The sequence below is a fragment of the Mesoplodon densirostris genome, chromosome 1 (assembly GCF_025265405.1).
Source record: "Mesoplodon densirostris isolate mMesDen1 chromosome 1, mMesDen1 primary haplotype, whole genome shotgun sequence".
NCBI classification, from domain to species: Eukaryota; Metazoa; Chordata; class Mammalia; order Artiodactyla; family Ziphiidae; genus Mesoplodon; species Mesoplodon densirostris.
In genome coordinates, this window is record NC_082661.1 from 61,649,654 (window position 1) to 61,670,179 (window position 20,526).

The following is a 20,526-nucleotide window of genomic DNA, read 5'->3' on the forward strand; positions in this document are numbered from 1 at the left end:
TTCTGCCTATGTTTTCCTCTAAGAGTTTTATAGAGTCTGGCCTTACATTTAGGTCTTTAATCCATTTTGAGTTTATTTTTGTGTATGGTGTTAGGGAGTTTTCTAATTTCGTTCTTTTACATGTAGCTGTCCAGTTTTCCCAGCACCACTTATTGAAGAGGCTGTCTTTTCTCCATTGTATGTTTTTGCCTCCTTTATCAAAAATAAGGTGACCGGGCTTCTCTGGTGGCACAGTGGTTGAGAGTCTGCCTGCCGATGCAGGGGACACGGGTTCATGCCCCGGTCCGGGAAGATCCCACATGCCGCGGAGCAGCTGGGCCCATGAGCCATGGCCGCTGAGCCTGCGCGTCCGGAGCCTGTGCTCCGCAATGGGAGAGGCCACAACAGTGAGAGGCCCACGTACTGCAAAAATAAAAAAATAAAAAATAAGGTGACTATTTGTGCATGGGTTTATCTCTGGGCTTTCTGTCCTGTTCCATTGATCTATATTTCTGTTTTTGTGCCAGTACCATACTGTCTTGATTAATGTAGCTTTGTAGCACAGTTTGAAGTCCAGGAGCCTGATTCCTCCAGCTCTGTTTTTCTTTCTCAAGATTGCTTTGGCTATTCAGGGTCTTTTATGTTTCCATATAGATTGTGAAATTTTTTGTTCTAGTTCTGTGAAAAATGCCATTGGTAGTTTGATAGGGATTGCACTGAATCTGTAGATTGCTTTGGGTAGTAGAGTCATTTTCAGTGTGATTCTTCCAATCCAAGAACATGGTAAATCTCTCCATCTGTGTATCATCTTTAATTTCTTTCATCAGTGTCTTACAGTTTTCTGCATACAGTTCTTCTGTCTCCTTAGGTAGGTTTATTTCTAGATATTTTTTTTCTTTTTGTTGCAGTGGTAAATGGGAGTCTTTCCTTAAGTTCTCTTTCAGATTTTTCATCATTAGTATATAGGAATGCCAGAGATTTCTGTGCATTAATTTTGTATCCTGCTACTTTACCAGGTTCACTGATTAGCTGTAGTAGTTTTCTGATAGCATCTTTAGGATTCTCTATGTATATAGTATCATGTCATCTGCAGATAGTGACAGCTTTACTTCTTCTTTTCCAGTTTGGGTTCCTTTTATTTCTTTTTCTTCTCTGATTTCCTTGGCTAAATCTTCCAAAACTATGTTGAATAATAGTGGTGAGAGTGGACAACCTTGTCTTGTTCCTGAGTTTAGAGGAAATGCTTTTCAGTTTCTCACCATTGAGAACGATGTTGGCTGTAGGTTTTTCATATATGGCCTTTATTATGTTGAGGAAAGGTCCCTCTATGCCTACTTTCTGCAGGGTTTTTATCATAAATGCGTGTTGAATTTTGTCAAAAGATTTTTCTGCATCTCTTGAGATGATCACATGGTTTTTATTCTTCAGTTTGTTAATATGGTGTATCACATTGATTGATTTGTGTATATTGAAGAATCCTTGCATTCCTGGGATAAACCTCAATTGATCATGGTGTATGATCCTTTTAATATGCTGTTGGATTCTGTTTGCTAGTGTTTTGTTGAGAATTTTTGCATCTGTGTTCATCAGTGATATTGACCTGTCATCTTTGTGACATCTTTGGTTTTGGTATCAGGGTGATGGTGGCCTCTTAGAATGAGTTTAGGAGTGTTGCTCCCTCTGCTATGTTTTGGAAGTGTTTAAGAAGGATAGGTGTTAACTCTTCTCTAAATGTTTGATAGCATTCACCTGTGAAGCCATCTGGTCCTGGGCTTTTGTTTGTTGGAAAATTTTTAATCACAGTCTCAATTTCAGTGCTTGTGATTTGTCTGTTTATATTTTCTATTTCTTCATGGTTCAGTCTTGGAAGGTTGTGCTTTTCTAAGAATTTGTCCATTTCTTCCAGGTTGTCCATTTTATTTCCCTTTCTCTTCTTTGTTGGCACAGCTCCCCGGGCCCAGCTTTGGATTTGGCCCCTCCACTGCTTGTAGGTCACCTGAGGGCGTCTGTTCTTCGCTCAGACAGGACGGGGTTAAAGTAGCAGCTGATTAGGGGGCTCTGGCTCACTCAGGCTGGGGAGAGGGAGGGGTATGGAATGCGGGGTGAGTCTGGGGCTGCAGAGGCCAGGGTGAAGTTGCAACAGCCTGAGGCGTGCCCTGTGTTCTCCTGGGGAAGTTGTCCCTGGATCACGGGATGTTGGCAGTGGCAGGCTGCACAGGCTCCAGAGATCCTTTTAATAAAGGTCTACTGGTAGTAAACCTTTGGGATTATTTTTCCAGTTTCTTATTCTTTTTTTTTTTAACCTTGATCTTCAAAGAGTTTTTTTTCTGGGTACACAAGTCTAAGCTGACTATTATTATTTTCTTAGCACTGCTACCATGATAGTGTCTTGGCTTCTATTTTTGCTATAACCACCCAACAAATAGTCTTTTCTTTGTAGGCAATCTTTACACACTTTTTTTATTAGCATGTCTCTCTCACTTTTCTCTCTGTGTTTTGTTTATGCTTTTTTGCAGGTTGTCCTGGATGTGTTTGGGTATAGATTTCTTTATTTTTTTTTCCTTTTATTTATTTATTTATTTGTTTATTTATGTATTTATTGGCTGTATTGGGTCTTCATTGCTGCATGAGGGCTTTCTCTAGTTGCGGTGGGTGGGGGCTACTCTTCATTGCGATGCACGGGCTTCTCATCATGGTGGATTCTCTTTTTGCAGAGCACAGGCTCTAGGTGCATGGGCTTCAGTAGTTGTGGCACATGGGCTTAGTAGTTGTGGCTCGTGGGCTCTAGAGTGCAGGCTCAGTAATTGTGGCGCATGGGCTTAGTTTCTCCGCGGCATGTGGGATCTTCCCAGACCAGGGCTCATACCCATGTCCCCTGCATTAGCAGGCAAATTCTTAACTACTGTGCCACCAGGGAAGTCCCGGGTGTAGATTTCTTTTCTTCATTCTGCTTGGAAGTCCTATCATTTCTAAAACCGAGGACAAATTTCTTTTATCAATTGTGATTTTTTTCAGCCATTATCTTTTCAGTGTAATGCAGCTCCCATTTTTTCTCTTGTCAAAATTTACTGAGACATATTTTGTATCCTCTCATTCTATCCTTCATATCTCTTATCTTCTCTTTCATATCTTCCACTTCTTTGTCCCTTTGTGTTATATCCTGATTACTTAATTTAGAACTATCTCCAATTCACTGATTCCCTCTTGAGCTATTCTAATCACTGTTTAACCTTTGTCTTGAGGTTCTAATTTGTTATTATTTTTCCATTTCCAGAAGTTATTTGTTACTGTTTTGAAATATGCCTGTCAGCGTGCCCCTAATTTTACAAAAAGAATCAATAAGCAAGATATCAAGAGTGATTTGAGAGAATTATTTTAGGTAAGGTGGTCAGGAAAGCCTCCCAGAAGAAGTGAGTTTGAACAGAGAATTGAATAATGAGAAGAAGGTCCTCCACATGAAGATCTGAGGGCAGGGCATTCCAGGCAGAAGAAATATCAAAAACAGAGAAAAAAATATCAGAAATCAAAGAAGGCAGGAGCAAATCAGGTATGTTTGAGGAACTGTATGAAGATTGTCTCAGTCACTTAAAGATCAAGAGACTAGTCAAAGCTTTTCCCTAAAGTCAGATTATAGAGTGTCAAGAAATATAATTGTTATGGTATATTTAAGCTGGATTTTTCTCTTTTCTGTTTTGTAAAGAATATCACAAAAAGCCATGCAGTTTAAATTCAGAAGTTCCATAAATAAATGTTATTTACCATGTAACTGTCACTTGACTAACCTAATTAGCTGTATGAAGTATAAAAAGAAAAAGAAATCAATTTCTTTATAACCATTACATTTTTCCTGAATATTTGTTATAGTTTGATATAAAATTAGCCACTCTATCACAACATGGTTTCCAGGTGATAATTCACTGAGCTTTTATTGCCCTTATAATTTTTTTCATGTATTTTCCCTCCAAATACAGCTTTCATAATATGTACCTTAACTTTGAAGTTATCAGTGTGCCAAAATGGGGTTCAAAATAACAGCTTGAATAAAGTAAAGCTGATACTACTCTATATTTAAATCTTCCTCTTAGTTTTCTATTACATGAATAACAAAATTTAAGTTTTCTTTCCATGACCTACATGGCTTTGCTAAGACCTTGTCCCTGTCTACCCCTCTGGACTTAACTCCTTTTCCTCTCTTCCTGGCTTAGTATGTGCAAGTCACACTATCTGTCTGTTTCTGACACATTCTAAGCTTACTTCGCCTCTGAACCTTCACTCTTGCTGATGGCTTTCCTGGATTATTCTGCCTTTAGATCTTCTTCTTTCTCTGGCTTGGCCCTCTTCATCATTTATATCTTAGCTAGAATATCAGCTTAACAATAAGACAATAATAAATTCCAGTGTATAAAAATAACTTCTGGGTGATAAAGAAGAAAACACCATCAGAAAAATCAAAAGAGAAACAGTAGTCTATGAAAAAAATATTTATAATTTATATTACAAAATAAAGGACTAATACTCTAATGCATTAAGAGTTTCAAAAATTGAGAAGCGAAAGATATACCAGTGATAGAAAAATGAGCATTGTTTTACTGTCAATTCATAGAAGAAGAGGTTTTAAAAGCCTTTAAACGTAGGGAAACACACTTATAAACTCATAGGAAATACAGTCATATATGGTTCACACCTATCAGACTGATAAGAATTCAAGTTTAACAACATAATCTTTCTGGTGAGACTGTGAAGAAACAAGCACTCTCTAGTATTCTCATTACTAGGGGAATACAAACTGGTAGAATCCTTATGGAGGGGAATTGACAATACGTGTTAAAATTATATATGCATTTACTCTTTGAGCCAGAAATCTCACTTCAAGGAATTGAGCCTATAATTACACTTACACAAATATCAATGATATACACTCAAGGTTATTCATTGGGCAACATTACTTACATAGCAAGGGATTAGAAGTAACCCAAATGGTTAACTAAATTATTGTACATCCACACAGTGGCAAACCAAGCATTTGAATAAAAAGGGTGAGAAAGATCCCTTTTTAGTGACATTTTCAAGTTTTAGGAGATAAAAGCAAGATGCAGAACAGTATATATATGTTCTCTTTTTGTATAAACAAAGCAGGAAAGATAAAACCTATCAGGGAATGAAGTAAATGAGGCTGAGGAGGCAGGATAGAAGTGTTGTGAATGGACCTTGTTATGTAGTTTTATATAAATGTTCAGATCCCAAAGAATAAGCATTTTTTTAAAGTTAAAGCAATCCCTAAAATTTGAAAAAGAATGTAACAAATGAGCATAGCTGCATCAAGTTAGTAATATATTAACACTAAGAAAAGAATGATGTCAGGTGACTTTACCCAGTATTTTGACTATACATTCTTGGTGGAATATATTCTAAGGACAAAAGAGTGCTTCAAAGAAATTCTAAACTTCTTTTAGTAATATTAGTAATAATATTGCCATTGTTATTTTGGATCTGTAGGATAAATCAAATATATAATCAGGTTAACATTGTTTTGGGAAACCAAGATTTTCAGGGTAAGAGAAGAAACAGACAAGTGTAAAATCAAAGTAAGCACCCTGTAATATTACATGTGTAGATTGGAAATGTCACTGCAAACTCATGATTTTTTTTTTCTTTTCAAAAATGTGCATTTCTTAGTCTGACCACTGAAATATTCTAAAAGCAATAACACGACAGCTCAGTGGCATTGAATTTAGACCAAGATTGTGGTCTTCTAAACGTTATTTTCCCTTAAAGGGAAATAGGCTTCCTTGGAATCCAGGTCTGGATCAGAAAATGTACAGGATGAGCCTGGAACATCTTGTGCCAGCAAGCAAGGACGTGCCAAAGACTAATTTGTCAACCAAATGCAGGAGGCAACATTAAGGGTTCCCCACTGGCCAAATAAGAGAACATTTAAGCATCAGAAGGAAGAACAGTTTCAACTGAAACATGTTGAATGTTTTAAAATCCATTAGTTCATGATAATCCTCCCCCAAAAAACGGTGCCCCTCAAAGTCATTAGTCTACACTGGAGAAGCATAGCATACCAACTCCTTACTTTGAAAATGAGCAATTAGAGGAAAGAGTTAAAGCATTTATTTTGCTTTGCTTTTACAAATTGTATTTCAGGACAACCAAATAGTCTTTTGAGGAAGATTCTTAAAGAAGAATTTCAGTTAATAAATATGGCAGACACGACAGACTTTAAATATTATTATTTTGCAATGCTTAGTAAGATAACTGAATCAAACATTATCAGAAGATAAAACTATTAGAGGAGAGGTTGCTTGGGGAACGTTACAATGGAGAGGTCAGGCTGTTGTCATCAGAATACACTGATCACTTAAGCATCATTAGAAACAGACGTTATACATCACTTGTGAAGTATTCCTGCCAGAGACGTTGAACATGAATCTAAGCGATTTTTTAGGTCAATGGTTCTCAAGTGTGGTCCAGGAAGCCCTCAGTGTCTCTGAAACTCTTCCAGGGGATACGCCAGGTCAAAACTAATAATAACATATTATTTGCCCTTTTCACTCTCATTCTCTCACAAGTGTGTAGTGCAGTCAGTCAGAGGCTGATGTATGATTTCTGAACACATTGAATACAGAAGCATATATGAGAATCCAGCTGTCTCCTATTAAACAAGAAGCTTAATAGAAGCTAGGCATTTAAAAGATTTGCAAAATTATTTTTTAAAGTTCTCACTTTATTTTGACAGTTATTTTTCATTAAAATGTTTTTATAAACATTAACATTTATAGAGTTATCAATTACAAATATTTAAAGTTTTTAATTAGTTTAATTTATAATATGGTAAATATTATAACTCACCTAAACAAAAGTTCTTTGAGGTCCACAGTAATTTGTAAGAGTGAAGAGATCGTGAGAACCAAAAGTTTGAGAACCATTTGCTTTAGAGCAAAGTAAATGACACCATAGGAGAGCAAAAAGAACAAACCATAATGTCAGACATTCTCTAGTAGAACTGATGACCTGGCCTCTTCAAAAAGTCAGTGTCATTATTTTAAACAGTGAGGGAAAGGGCTGCTATACATTTTAAGAGACATAGCCATCAAGAATAACACAGACAAATTAGCTCCTAATTTGAACATACAAACTGTAAAAAGACATTTTGGACTCACTAGAGGAAATTCAGTACAAACTACGTATTAGGTGATAACAAGGAATTTTTATAGTTATGTACAAAAATGTTCATATGTTTAAAGATGCATAAGAATATAGAAATGATGTGACAGCTGGAATTAACTTTAAAATACTTAAGTAGATAGAGATAAATAGAGAAAGTGTAGCAAAAATTTAGGTAATTGTATAAACTGAAGAGTGGATAGAAGGAATCATTCTATATTTTTGCATTTTTGAAAGGTATCTCAATTAAATTTCTTTTTTAAGAAAGAGCAAGTCATCTTCCCAGAGGCTTTAAATGATCATTTATTCCAACATAGTAACCTCTTCCCACCTGCCATTGTTATTATTCTGTTCTGTCACTGTGTTTTATTTTCATTGTAAGGCCTTACCACCTTGTGAAATTAATATTTTATTGACTTTGCTTTGTTCTACTAGAATGTAAATTACATGAGAGCAGGAACATTTTCTGTTTTGCTCCCTACTGTTTCCTTTGTGCCATTTAGAAAAATGACTGGCATATTATAACCATGCAATAAATATTAATCAAATGAATGAACTGTAAAGCTATGCATTGATCTTTTATTTATCCACCCAGAGGTAACTGCTTCGGTTTTCAATCCTTCCAAATCATTTTCTGGAAAAACATACTCAACACACACACTTACACACACTCACTCTCTCCTCCCAGAGCTCATTCTCACAAATCATTCATTATATAATCATCTATAAGTTGTATTTTTAAAATATTTTTAAATATCCATATGTTACTGTTTCTCTGCAGATCCATTTTAATACTTAAATTGATCTACTTAGCTGAATAGTGTTCAATTTTCTGGAAGGATCACATTATACTTAATTCTGTATCTTCAGGTATATTAGTGAACATGCTCGAGCTGGTATTTTGCAGTCAGTCTTAATTTTTACCTTAGGACATATTCCTAGACGTGAAATTGCTGCATAAAACAGCATGCATAAAGCTGTTAGAAGTCAAGATAGTGGAGGTAGGTGTAAGTTAGGACCAGAGGAGATACGATGGGGGGCTTCTGTGTTGATGGTGGTGATCTACATGCTATTTACATCGAAATGTTCAGTTTGTGAAAATTCATTAAATTGTGTAGTTAGGTTCATTCTTGTTATGAATGTTGTATTTTAATAAAAAGATTTTTTAAACTCATAAATCAATTTTAGATGAGCATGTTAAGGGCTAGCAAATCTAAAGTCTTCCAATATGATGTTGTAATAAGTATACATCCCACATTTTAAATGTTTGGTTGAAACTTAAACTTACATAATACACAGTACAATACATGGGATAAAAAAGAGAGTGTGTTTTTTAAAATATTTTTCAAGGTATTGACTTGAAGCCTTTTGAAACTTTGCTTTAGTTCAGTATTTGTAGGAATAACTGAAGAAAAAAAATAACTGCAATGAAATTCTAAAATGGCATATGGTGGAAGTGCTGAAACCTTGTTTAATTTTACCAGTAATATTTCCTAATTAAATTTAGTATTATTAATTTTTACATCCTAAATTTACTGTAAGCACTTCACTCTGATTTATTTTGTCCCTTGTCATTATTAGTAAATAGTAGGTGAGTGAATTCTATGGGATTTCAGCTATGTATGCACTAAATAAAAACACATTGAGAAAGCAATAATTCTTCCCTTTTAAAAAAGTGTTTGATATGAAGAAGAAGGCAAATGAAGGAGGGAAAAACCAATGTTAAAGCTTAATTGATGTGCTACTCTGATATTATATTATTTCCTCCATGACCCTGAAACTTTAACTCAGTGGTTAAACAAGTAACAAAAACAATTTTAAAATAAAATTTGGATAAACCCAAGTGATTGCTTTTACACTTTGGTATTATTTTGTTAATAAGTTTGTGGGGTTTCTTCATGAATATATGCTCATTATGGCAAACTTGGGGAAAGCAGAAAATTAGCGAGATTATATTGTGTGTATTTTATATATATATTTGTGCTTATCAGTAATATTGAAATCTTTGGTATATCTTTGTATATAAAACCACTTAAATGTTAAAAACTATTTTCTTAAGATAGATGCCTAGAGGAGTGTGAACATTTTTAAGATTTTTGATAGCATATTACTAGATTATTTAGAAAAGCATTTGTTCCTAAACTGGTAATGTGTGATGGTGGCAAATTTATTGCGCCATTACCAACATTGTAACTTCACTTTAAAACATTACACAGATTAGACTTGTAGTTGAATACAGAGTCTAGAATAACTGCCTGAGTTTGAATGGCATTTCACTACTTACAGTTATCTTGGGCAAGATAATTAAAACCTCTTTTGCTTCAGTTTTATCATTAAAAATTGCAAATAAATAAAACCTATTTATATATTGGGTTGTGTGAGCCCTAAGTGGGGTTAAGACATATAATGCTCTTAGAGTGGTGTTCTGCACACTATAAAAATGTTATGGTTTTATATATTTAGATTTTTATATAAGCTCTGTTTTCTAGGATCAGTTAAATATAAATGATTAATATTTGAAATCAGGGGAATCTTCTAGAGAGTACAGTAGGGAAAAACAAGAGCTGAAGGCTGACTAGAACAATACATTGAGGGGCTAAAAGAAAGACAGGAAGACCCATTTAAGGAGAGAGATAAGAGGTGATCAAAGACATAAAGTAGAAATAGTATTAAGATATTTATTAAAACTATTAACATAGGTTTGCATCAAACATCATGAAATGTTATATTGCATTGATTTGGATGAAAGTTTTATTGCTAGTGATTAGTGTTATTATGAAATTTAATTTGGAATATTTTCCCCTTGTCCAAACAACATAAAATGTATGTGATATTTTGTCATTAAAATTCACTTGCCTTCATGTACTGAATCTTACTGATATTTACATCTTTAATATTGATGATAAGTAATGTGTTTTTGAAGGTCTTTTAACTCATGTTCATACTCAGGTATGGACTGAGCTTGATGAATTTGTCTTGTATAGCAACCGGAGACCAATAGTATTGTGAGGAGTTAATAAATATGTTTTTAATATTCATATTTAATTTAGTGGTTAGTGATCATCAACTTGACATTTCTAAAGAAAAATCTGTTATTAGAGCCTAACGAATATAGGAATTGATGATTAAAAATCATTCTCGGCCTCTTTAACTGAACTGGAGTTTCTCTTTGTGTGAAGCTAACTTCTCTCCCATATAGATATCAACTTTTTGACTATGCTGTCATTTTCTCACTAGCTGAACAAAGTTCATTGAGTTCATGATTATTTTGTCAGTCAGGGTCTGCTGTATGCAGTGCTATATGCTTAGGATTGGTGTGACAGAATTGAGCAAGTTGTTGATGAGTCAGTGAATTGGTCTTTATTGAGTTACTGTTGCTTTCAGGCCCTTGCTTAGAAGTGAGTCTTGTGAGAAAATCAGCTAAATAAGTATACTTAATTGGATATAAATCGTAAATAGCTTCTAAACATAGTTACTAAATCCTCACAGTACTATTGGGCTTCAGGTGCTAAACTAGGCAAATTATAATAACACATCATAAATACAGTATAGAAGAATATGAAGGGTGCTATGGGAATATGAAAGAAGGCTGGGGAAAAATTAGGAAAACCTTCTTTGAGGGAATGATCCGGAAGGATGTGTTAAAGTTAGCCAGGCCAAGAGAGCACAGAGCATACTTTGAAGAATGGACAGAGGCAGGTAAGAGATGAGCAAGAATGGTGTCTTTGGAGGAGTGAAAGACAATTCTGTATTATGAGGGTTGTATTTGTCTGCTTTTAATAGATTCTTCATCAGGAATTTGCAGGAGAATACAGAGCTGAGAATAATTTGTAAACAGAAATCCAAATCTTGGTTTTGGAATGCAAATTCTCAAAAAAATTAACCCAATAAAATGTTGATACTCAAGAAATTGCTTAATTTGGTCATGGTTTCAATTTTCCAAACACCAGTCCATTTTTAAAGTTATCTGGTAGTGTCATGTAGACAATTACCTGACCTTGTTGGTAGATTACATCAGCCTCTCTTTAATTCTATATCTTTTGCACTAGTGTTTGCTGAGAAATAATTAAATTGTGTTGTTAATGCTCGGTCTACAACCAGTAAATGGAAACAATCTGCTTTTATTATTTGGAAAATTTTCTTATATACAGCAAAATGCAGTGTCATAAACATGTTCCTGTCACCCAGAACGAATAAATGTGTTATTTGATCATATTTGCTTCTAATATGTTTTCTCTTGAGGAACTATCACATCCTTTTGTTTATCCTTGAAAGCAACCTCTGACAATACCTATTTATGCATCTCTAAGCAAAATAGTTTTATGTGCTTTAGAGATTCACGTAAATGCATACCAAATGCATTCATGTTCATTTACTCCTGCAACTTGCTCTTCTTACTCATCGGATTAGCAAAAATTAAAAATCTCAACAACACCAAGTGTTGTCAAGGTTATGGAAAAAATTTTAGTAATATCTACAGAAGTTCAAAATGTATACCCTTCTGTCCAGCACTTACACTCCTAGGTGTGCATCTTAGAAAAATTCTTATACGTAAACACAAGAAAACATTTAGAAGGATTTTCGCTTCAGAATTGTTTGTAATAGTGAAAACCTAAAACAGCCTAAGTACCTACCAATAGGTGAATGGTAAATAAATTTCAGTCTCTCTTTCTGTCTTCTACTTATTTTCTGTTGCCCTGAATCATTTAGCATGATAGGTGCTTACTTTTTATCCATCAAGTTAATTATTAGTACTTTGAAAATGTATACACACAAAACAATCTAGTTATGTGATATCTCCATTGTGAAGAAGTGATGCTGATAGGTGCAAATCAGCAGCAGAGGCAAGAAAATGCCCTTTTTTGCCATTTCTGATTTTTTCTTTTTCTTAATCCTAGTTCCCAAGTTATTTCTCCCCTTCTCTTACTGTTTTTGTTTTTCTATTTCAGATAATCCTAGGGGTTACTCTTTATGATTTTTTCTAGCTCTTGAGCCACAGCCTTTATGATGGAAAAAAGAATCATGATACCAGCAAAATACTTTAATATAGGTGACAAAACCACTAACAAAAAGTGAGATTTTTAATATATAACATGGGCAGCCTAGGTATGGAGAATGGGTTATGGAAAAAAAGATAAAAGCATTTCTCACCTGGGCCACTGTTTAGAGTTCCTAAAGAAGAAGTCCTTTTAAACTTCTTTTAAACCATAGTTCTTTTAAAGATGGAGCAGGGCTTAAGTCTAGCTCATCCTCAAGACTGAAATTAGCTATCAAACCAGCAATCAAGGAGTGGTCCAAAAAGGACAAGAATACCTTTACTGTCCTAGCTAGGGAGCTACAGCCTAGTTTTCATAGTTAATATAAAGGAGAGAGAGAAGGAGTTCTCTGCACCTCCTTATTTATGGTTTGTGGAGTAGTTAACCTGAAATCGACCATATCAAAAGTCTAAAATTTAGAACTGGAGAAATTCATTAATTTATTCTGTAACATTGACAAGGAATAACACACTTATGACATGAGTGTATTTTATATGCTATAAACTACATAAAACGAGCAGAATCAAAACGAGTGAATTCAGTGTTAAATCTGAATATGGATTAGGTAGTAATGACTTTTTTGAAGATGGTCTTATAAGACCTTAAAATAGTAAAATTTTAAGTGCTGAAGAAGAGAAATGAGATAGTAAAGGAGAAGACAACATTCATTTCTCTATTTTAGTAGGTTATAGCACTCTACTTTTGTTTATGAAACACAAATGAGTAAGTCAGGATTCCTGACCTTGAGGAATTCAGTCTCGTGGAAGAAAAAGATACGTAAATCAAAAATTGCATGAGAGTGTCGTAAGTGTTACAGGATGCTGTTGACAAGGTGAACACTAAGATTCTACTTGTGGGGGGATCTGGATCTTTAAAGATGAGGCGTTTGGCAAGTTGAAAAGTGGAAAGAGCATTCTAGGCAGAGGGAACCGTGCACTGCAGTTTGAGAGACCTGACACCACATAGCATGTTTGAGGAACTGCAAGTGGTTTAGATGCACAGGAAGTGTGATGGTTGAGATAAGTTGTTGACTAAGCCTAAGATTGGGCTGGATGGATAAACTGGGGCGAGACACTTCATTTAATAATTTTTTAAGGTAGTATGTACCATGTACTTTATTTGTCCAGTCTCCCTTTCTACCTTTTCAATCTAGGCATTCTAACCTCTAGCAATAACTGAATTCCTTCTAGTTCCTCTCAATTCTTTCCAGCAAATATTTATTGAACACTTACTGTGTGCCAGCCACTATTGTAGGCAGTGGGGATACATCAGTAAATAAAATAGACATGATCTCTGCCTTCACATAGCTTATAGTCTGGTGGCTAACACTAATAAGTCAATAAGCAACTAGAATATAGCCTGCTAAATGCTAAATACTCTAGGTAAGTGTTGCAAGTATAGGAACCTAGAATAATGACAACCAAGTTCAAGTTGTGTCATGAATGACTGAATAATGAGTAAGATTTGGTGACTATTAGGATGAGTGTGGGGATAGAAGAAGGAGAGGATTAAGAGACTTCTAGGCAGAGGAAACTAACTGAAAGTGTGAAAGCCTAGAGGTGAGAAATAGCATAGCACTTTCCCAACAGGTGTCCCTGTTCCCCCCTTAGCCCCTTGCAGTCCATTCTCCCCACAGCAGATTGATCCTTTAAAAACATAAATTAAAATTGTGCCAGATTTATGCTTAGAATCCTCCAGTGGTTTCTTATCTTTCAAAATAAAATTTCTTACCATGGCCTACAAGGCCCTATGTGATCTGCCTGATTTCTGATTTCATCTCTCACAGTCTTCTTACTCCACTCTAGTCACCCTGGCCTCTTTGCTGTTCCTTAAACATTCCAGATATGATTCCATATCATAGCCTTTGCACAAACTGATCCTTTTACAAGCTTACCCCAAGATAATCTGCTTGGTTGGTCCTGTCACTTTGTTCAGGACTCTGTTCAAGCCCAAGAGGCCTTTACTGATAATACCTGATAAAATAGCAGCTGCCTTAGTCCTACCCTCATTACTCTATCAGCTCACTCTGCTTTATTTTTCCTAAGTAGCACTGATCATCAACCTGAAATACGGTTGTTGTCAGTGGTGGTGGTGTATGAATTACCTAACTAGATCACAAGCACCGGGAGGATAGGTACTTTGTATACCGTTTTTTTACTGCTGGTCTCCAAGTTCCTGAAACAGTGCTTTGCACATAATTAAATTTTTAAACCTAGTTGAATTTTTTAGTATATTTTTTAAACATGGGTTTTCTTAAAATTATTTCTTGTAGCTTTAATTTTCAATTTTTTAGCTATCTGTAGAGATATATTCCCAGTATGTATTGCTGTGTTTTAAATTCATAGTTTACTTTTATTCTTTTTGATTTTGAAGTTTATCAGATTAACAACATATCTGAATCATTGAAGCTTCATCTATGTAAATTCAACATTATAATAGTAATAAAAATAACTACGTTAGTAACAAATACATATGTAGTTGTTTCCTAACAGTTTACTTTTCCTAAAATGTTATATTGTGTCTTCATCCAATCACAGATATAACCACAATACATTACATAGGCAGTGATTCAACTGTTGTACACTTCAGTTATTTAAAACAGGAAAATTTTATGCTGAGTTCTAAAAAATAGATTGGTTGTACATAGAGTCACAGATTACCTAAAGTATGTGTTCCACATATTACTAGTCCTAGTAAATGCTAATTATCGCTTTCTTATTCATCATCATATTTTCTATGCTTTCTGTTTTGTTCAACGTATTCCTACTTTGCCAAAGCATCATCTGGGCAGCCTTGAATAGGAAGCAGTCATGTTTCTACTGAATGAGCAGTCAATGGCTGTTCACTGCAGAACAGTGGAAAAGGTGACCAAGGGTGGATTTTAAACATTTTATATCTAGTCTCTTTGTTTCTTCATATCACTTGGCAGTGCCAGCTCCTTCTCTGTTCTTTTTTCCTATGTAGTGCCTTCCCAGTCATGTATTGTTGCTAAAACCACAAGATGAGTTGGTGATGGCCATGTGTCAAATACAAGTGTTAATTTTTAGGTCATGAATTAGTAGATCATCAAAATATGAAATGTTAAAATGTTAAGGATTACCTGTCACAAATATAAAGTTTTTTCTCTTGCAAAAATTATAGGGGATGGAGTGTTAGATCTCTCTACAAAGAAAACCAGCATAAAATCTGAAGAGTCATCCATATGTGATCCTTCTTCTGAAAATTCAATGGCTGGGTAAGCAATATCTAGGAAATATAATTTAATATTAATATAAAATTATGGAGAGAACTCTTAATACTACTCTGAATAGATTGACATATATAGTTTTCTTCCAGAATTTTTGTCACTCATAAGTGTGTGTCTCTCATACCTTTCATTTGTCCTTTCTCTTTCTTTTTTATTCTTTCTGTTAAAGAAAAGTTATCAGAACAATCACCAAACTTTAGTTCATGTTACTAAAATGAACTACCAAATTAATCATAGAATACAAACTAAGAAGCAGGACGAGTAAAGAGAATTTTAAATTCAATATTTAGGAGGCAATTTTAAGGAAAATATGTAATTTCACTATTTAATTTTTTTAAACAACCAGTTTTAAAAGTATTATGCTTACTAATTCTTATAACTAACTTAACAGTGTTTAGATTTTTTTCATTGTGTTCTAGGTGTGGTGGCAGACTACTTTATCTAGTAATCACCACAAAAAATCCTTTCATGCTTTAAAAGCTGCTGTTAAATTAATTAAATAGTTAATAGTGAAATGCTGTTCTGTTGGATTTTTGGATTTTTTTTTTTTGGTAACTTTTGCATCTTCCCATTAACAAACTGCATAGGAAAATTTTTAGTAACATTTAAATCTCAGATGTAGAGTGTAATCTGTTTCAACTAAGGCTGTAATAGCTTTTTGAATCATGAGGTATAGTGAGCTTTCTGTTTAAGAAACTTTAAAAGTTATAGTGATACATTCGAAATAGAAATAACATGTATAAAATCTAAAAGTATTTTACCCAAATATAACTTATCTACTTGTTTCAGATTTTAAGTTTTTATCTAGAGAAAAATTAGTCTTGTGGAAATATGGGGTATTTGTGTTTGGAAATATTCTTGGTGCTACAAATTTCCTTTAAAGGGGTTGACTCTTTTATTACTTGTTTAGCGGTAACGTCACTTTTCTACTAACAAAAACTCCTTTAGGATTTGGGTATTTTATATAATGGAACTCTAATTGTAAAAAAATTATAAGTGTTGCTCTGCAAGCATCTGTCAGAGGACTAGCAACATCATGAGAATATTTTTACAAATACTGAGCTAGGATTTTATGTTCTTGGAAGGTCTGCCCGTTGAGGCCACCGTATGATTGACACATTGTCCTACCAGGACTATAGCGTTTGCTTTGATAAGGAGCAACTACTACATCTCACAGACTTAAAAGAGTCATAAGCAGTGATGTTACCTAAGCAAGGAGTATAATAAAGGAGTGGACCCTCCCTTTCCATAGCTGTGTGAGAGTCTCTCATGCATCAGTTTACCATCGTTTCATTCCATCCATCCAGGAGACTACACAGAAACAGAGAGGACTATGTGGAAAGAAGTGCTGAGTTTGCAGATGGTTTGCTCTCAAAAGCTTTGAAAGACATTCAGTCTGGAGCACTGGACATAAATAAAGCAGGCATACTTTATGGCATACCTCAAAAAACTTTACTTCTCCACTTAGAAGCCTTACCAGCAGGGAAGCCTGCATCTTTTAAAAACAAAACTCGAGATTTCAATGATAGTTACTCATATAAAGACAGTAAAGAAACTTGTGCAGTGCTGCAAAAAGTAGCCTTGTGGGCGAGAGCTCAAGCAGAGCGCACAGAAAAAAGTAAACTCAATCTGCTTGAAACCTCAGAATTAAAATTCCCAACAGCTTCCAGTTACCTCCATCAGTTAACTCTACAGAAAATGGTTACTCAATTTAAAGAAAAAAATGAAAGCCTACAATATGAAACACATCCTACTGTACAGTTAAAAATTCCTCAGCTACGAGTAAGTTCTGTTTCAAAACCACAACCTGATGGTCCTGGTCTGCTGGATGTTATGTATCAAGTTTCCAAAACCTCTCCAGTCCTGGAAGGATCAGCTCTCCAAAAACTGAAAAATATACTCCCTAAACAGAACAAAATAGAGTGTTCTGGGCCCGTAACTCACTCAAGTGTTGACTCTTATTTTCTACATGGGGACCTCTCTCCTTTGTGTCTTAATTCTAAAAATGGAACAGTTGATGGAACCTCTGAAAATACTGAAGATGGGTTGGATCGAAAAGATAATAAGCAGCCCAGGAAAAAACGTGGCCGTTACCGGCAATATGATCATGAAATAATGGAAGAGGCTATTGCAATGGTAATGAGTGGAAAAATGAGTGTTTCCAAAGCACAAGGAATTTATGGGGTACCTCACAGCACTTTAGAATACAAGGTAAAAGAAAGATCTGGAACACTGAAGACTCCTCCGAAGAAGAAACTCCGATTACCAGACACTGGGTTATATAATATGACAGATTCAGGGACTGGCAGCTGCAAAAACAGCAGCAAGCCTGTGTAGATTACTTGTTAGGAAAATGTGTGTATGTGCGTGTGTGTGTGTGTATGCGTGTTTGCGTGTGTGTATGTGCACAGGTGTGTATTTGTGTGTCTGTATACACACATGTGGGAATTACAGATGCTCACTCTGACAGGAGACATGAAATTTTACAGTTCAAAAACCACTTACATGCCTTTTGAAAAAAAAGTTTTATTCAGGGTTTTCACTGTGGACAGAACTATATAGTTGCTTACTTAATTCTGATAGTTTGTATTTAATCCTTGTATAAATAGGTGAAAAAGATTCAGGTTTTCTTTAGTAGTCAATAGCATAAAGCGTTGTGGGAAAACAAGTAATTGTCAAGTGAAACATTTTTATTGGTGAAAGACCACTCCAGCCATTCAGTTGAACCATCTTATAATGGAAATATATTAATAGTTTGTAAACATTTTTGCATAGCATACTTACATTTGTTGTAAGTATATCAAACAACCAATCAAAGTTTAAACAGACAGCTATCTCCACACTAATAAAAATTAATATATACAGTATTAGTACACTACAGTGCATTCTATGAAATATGAAATGCACTCAAGTGCATCCACCAGGAATAGAAAAGAAAACCTTAAATGATATGTATAATGAAATTTAATATTTATCATTTAATAGTTGATTTAGCAGGAAGTTGGGGTTTATAAGGTATATACTTTAAAAAAAACTGACACATAGTTAACCCCAGCAGCTATAGAGTCCTTTAATGTAAGATGGAATACTAAGAACAAAAAGTAATTTAAATTTAATTATTAAAATAATTTAATTTTGTTTTTCATTTGAAAAATAAGCTAATGTGTAAGGTTAGAAAAGAAAGTTGGAATGCAACTTAGAGCATGTTTATAATGTGCACAGAAAAAGCTTGAGAATGATAATTTTGGTTTAAAATGTGCTGGTTAGTTGATGTTATGACTACTTTAAATTTTAAGGATTGTGACACACTCCTACTATTGAAAAACCTCAGTGTAACTTTAATATATTTGCTGCTGTGACATTTCAAAACATTTTCAGTTTATCAAAATGAATTACAGATTTCATTTTGGTGGGCGATACATTATCATTTTGCTAATAACCAAATTTGCAGTTTGTTCAGGGTCTTGAATAGATTTACAGATATTTAACACTGAAGCTGTTTTGAACTTTCAGTAATGTAAACTCTCTACTAATTGGGTAGTTTAGAAGCTGGGCAGTGCATTTTAACTTTTACTAGACTCATAAGAGAGACCAGTAATTTTATATAGCAGTTTCAAAATGTGGTTCAGAGTATCCATGTTGGATTTATGAAGTATGCAGTTTTAGTGGTAAAATGTTATAAAGCATGTGCCTCCATAGAAAGAATGGGGATTTGCTTCATAAATTCAAAATTCTTCGAGTGCCCCTTTTCTCTATTAAAATTCAGGTTCTGATTATTTTTTCTAAGCCAGTTTTCCTAAGTCCAAAAGGAATACTTAAAGCTGAATTTAAAAAATAAGTGCACCTTGTCAAATACATGTGTTTTTACACTTGTGTTTGTGTGTATCTAGTAATCACATATACATGTAATACTAAAGAAATTTTCAGCTATTACATTTTAAAACTGCTTACATATCTTTAAGGAAACTGAAGAGTGGGAAACTACACAACCGAGTAGTTATTTGGTCTCTTAGATCCATACTGAACCCTCTTCAGCTATTAGTGTTACCTGCATACTAGGGTATGAATCCTCTTGCTTTTTTTTCCCCCACTAAGAAAGTATACATAATAGATTGCAAAACAGCAGATGTCAGGGTCATCTTTCTTTTTAAAGAATTAAGCCATATTTTGTGAGGGCCAGAACTTGGATTATTTAATATATTTCCCCTTCCCCCCCCCATTGAAAAACAAAGTTAAAGTAAATGTTTCAACACAATTTTATTGACCTCTTTATACAGAATTTTACTTGCAAGAATTTGGGGGCTTGAATGCATTACATAACATTTATATTGTATTGAGCTTTTTTATTCCTCACACTATATTTACATTAATAAATTGATTGAGAAGTTTATAGTAAAGGGATACTTACAGAACACTTTTATATCATTTAAAAGATGACCTGACCAAAAACTTTACAGGATTCATAAAATCAGGGATCATTTTGCTATTGACTTCACAGTGATCAGTAGTTTTATAGGTAATATTATAGTTAATTTGCAGCATTTTAGTACTTGTATTATTTATTTTTGGTCAGAGATAGTAAATTAAATATTTTTTGATAGTTTATAGGTAATGATCAACCCATAACTTTTAAAAGAAACAAAATGTTTCTAATTATTGAGTTAACTTTTGATTATACAAACTAGGAAAGGCAGGGAAATTTATGGGTTCCCCTTCTCCCCAGTGATTCTGTTAAGATGTTCTTTATGTTAAACTTTCAAAGTACTTTATAAATTTAGTTACCAGTTACTACTTATTAACTGACAATTTTCTGAAAAATCCAGTTTCAGCAGACTTTTAATGAAGGTGAAAGCAGCCCTTATGTGCTTTCTACTTATTTGAATGTTCCTCAAGTATTTTATATTTAAAAAAAAAAAAAAAAGGAAAAGAAAAAACAGTGCCTCTGTTTTTAGAAAACTACTGCTCAGTAAAGTTGTTTAAACCATTTCTGGTAGCTAATGACAATTTTATATTAAATTGTATACTAACTTTAGTGAGACCGATTTTTTTAGTTGTTTACAGTACAAATACTTGTATTTGTTTTTTAATTGCAGT

General features: G+C 34.3%; 1 protein-coding gene across 9 annotated transcripts in view; it reads left to right on the forward strand.

The window, feature by feature from the left end:
• The window catches only part of LCORL (ligand dependent nuclear receptor corepressor like), a 176,001-nt gene that overhangs the window by 129,669 nt on the left and 25,806 nt on the right, over window positions 1-20,526 (forward strand). For 5 of the 9 annotated variants that reach the window (XM_060103725.1, XM_060103734.1, XM_060103744.1 and 2 more), the window contains 2 exons: window positions 15,327-15,420; window positions 16,740-19,948. The exons of 1 other annotated variant lie outside the window; for it this stretch is intronic. In XM_060103725.1, the coding sequence (XP_059959708.1) occupies window positions 15,327-15,420; window positions 16,740-17,769 (1,124 nt within the window). In that variant the 3' untranslated portion in view covers window positions 17,770-19,948. Of the gene's footprint in view, window positions 1-15,326; window positions 15,421-16,739; window positions 19,949-20,526 lie in introns of those variants that run through there. 3 more of the 9 variants (XM_060103767.1, XM_060103717.1, XM_060103789.1) reach the window with 2 other exon arrangements.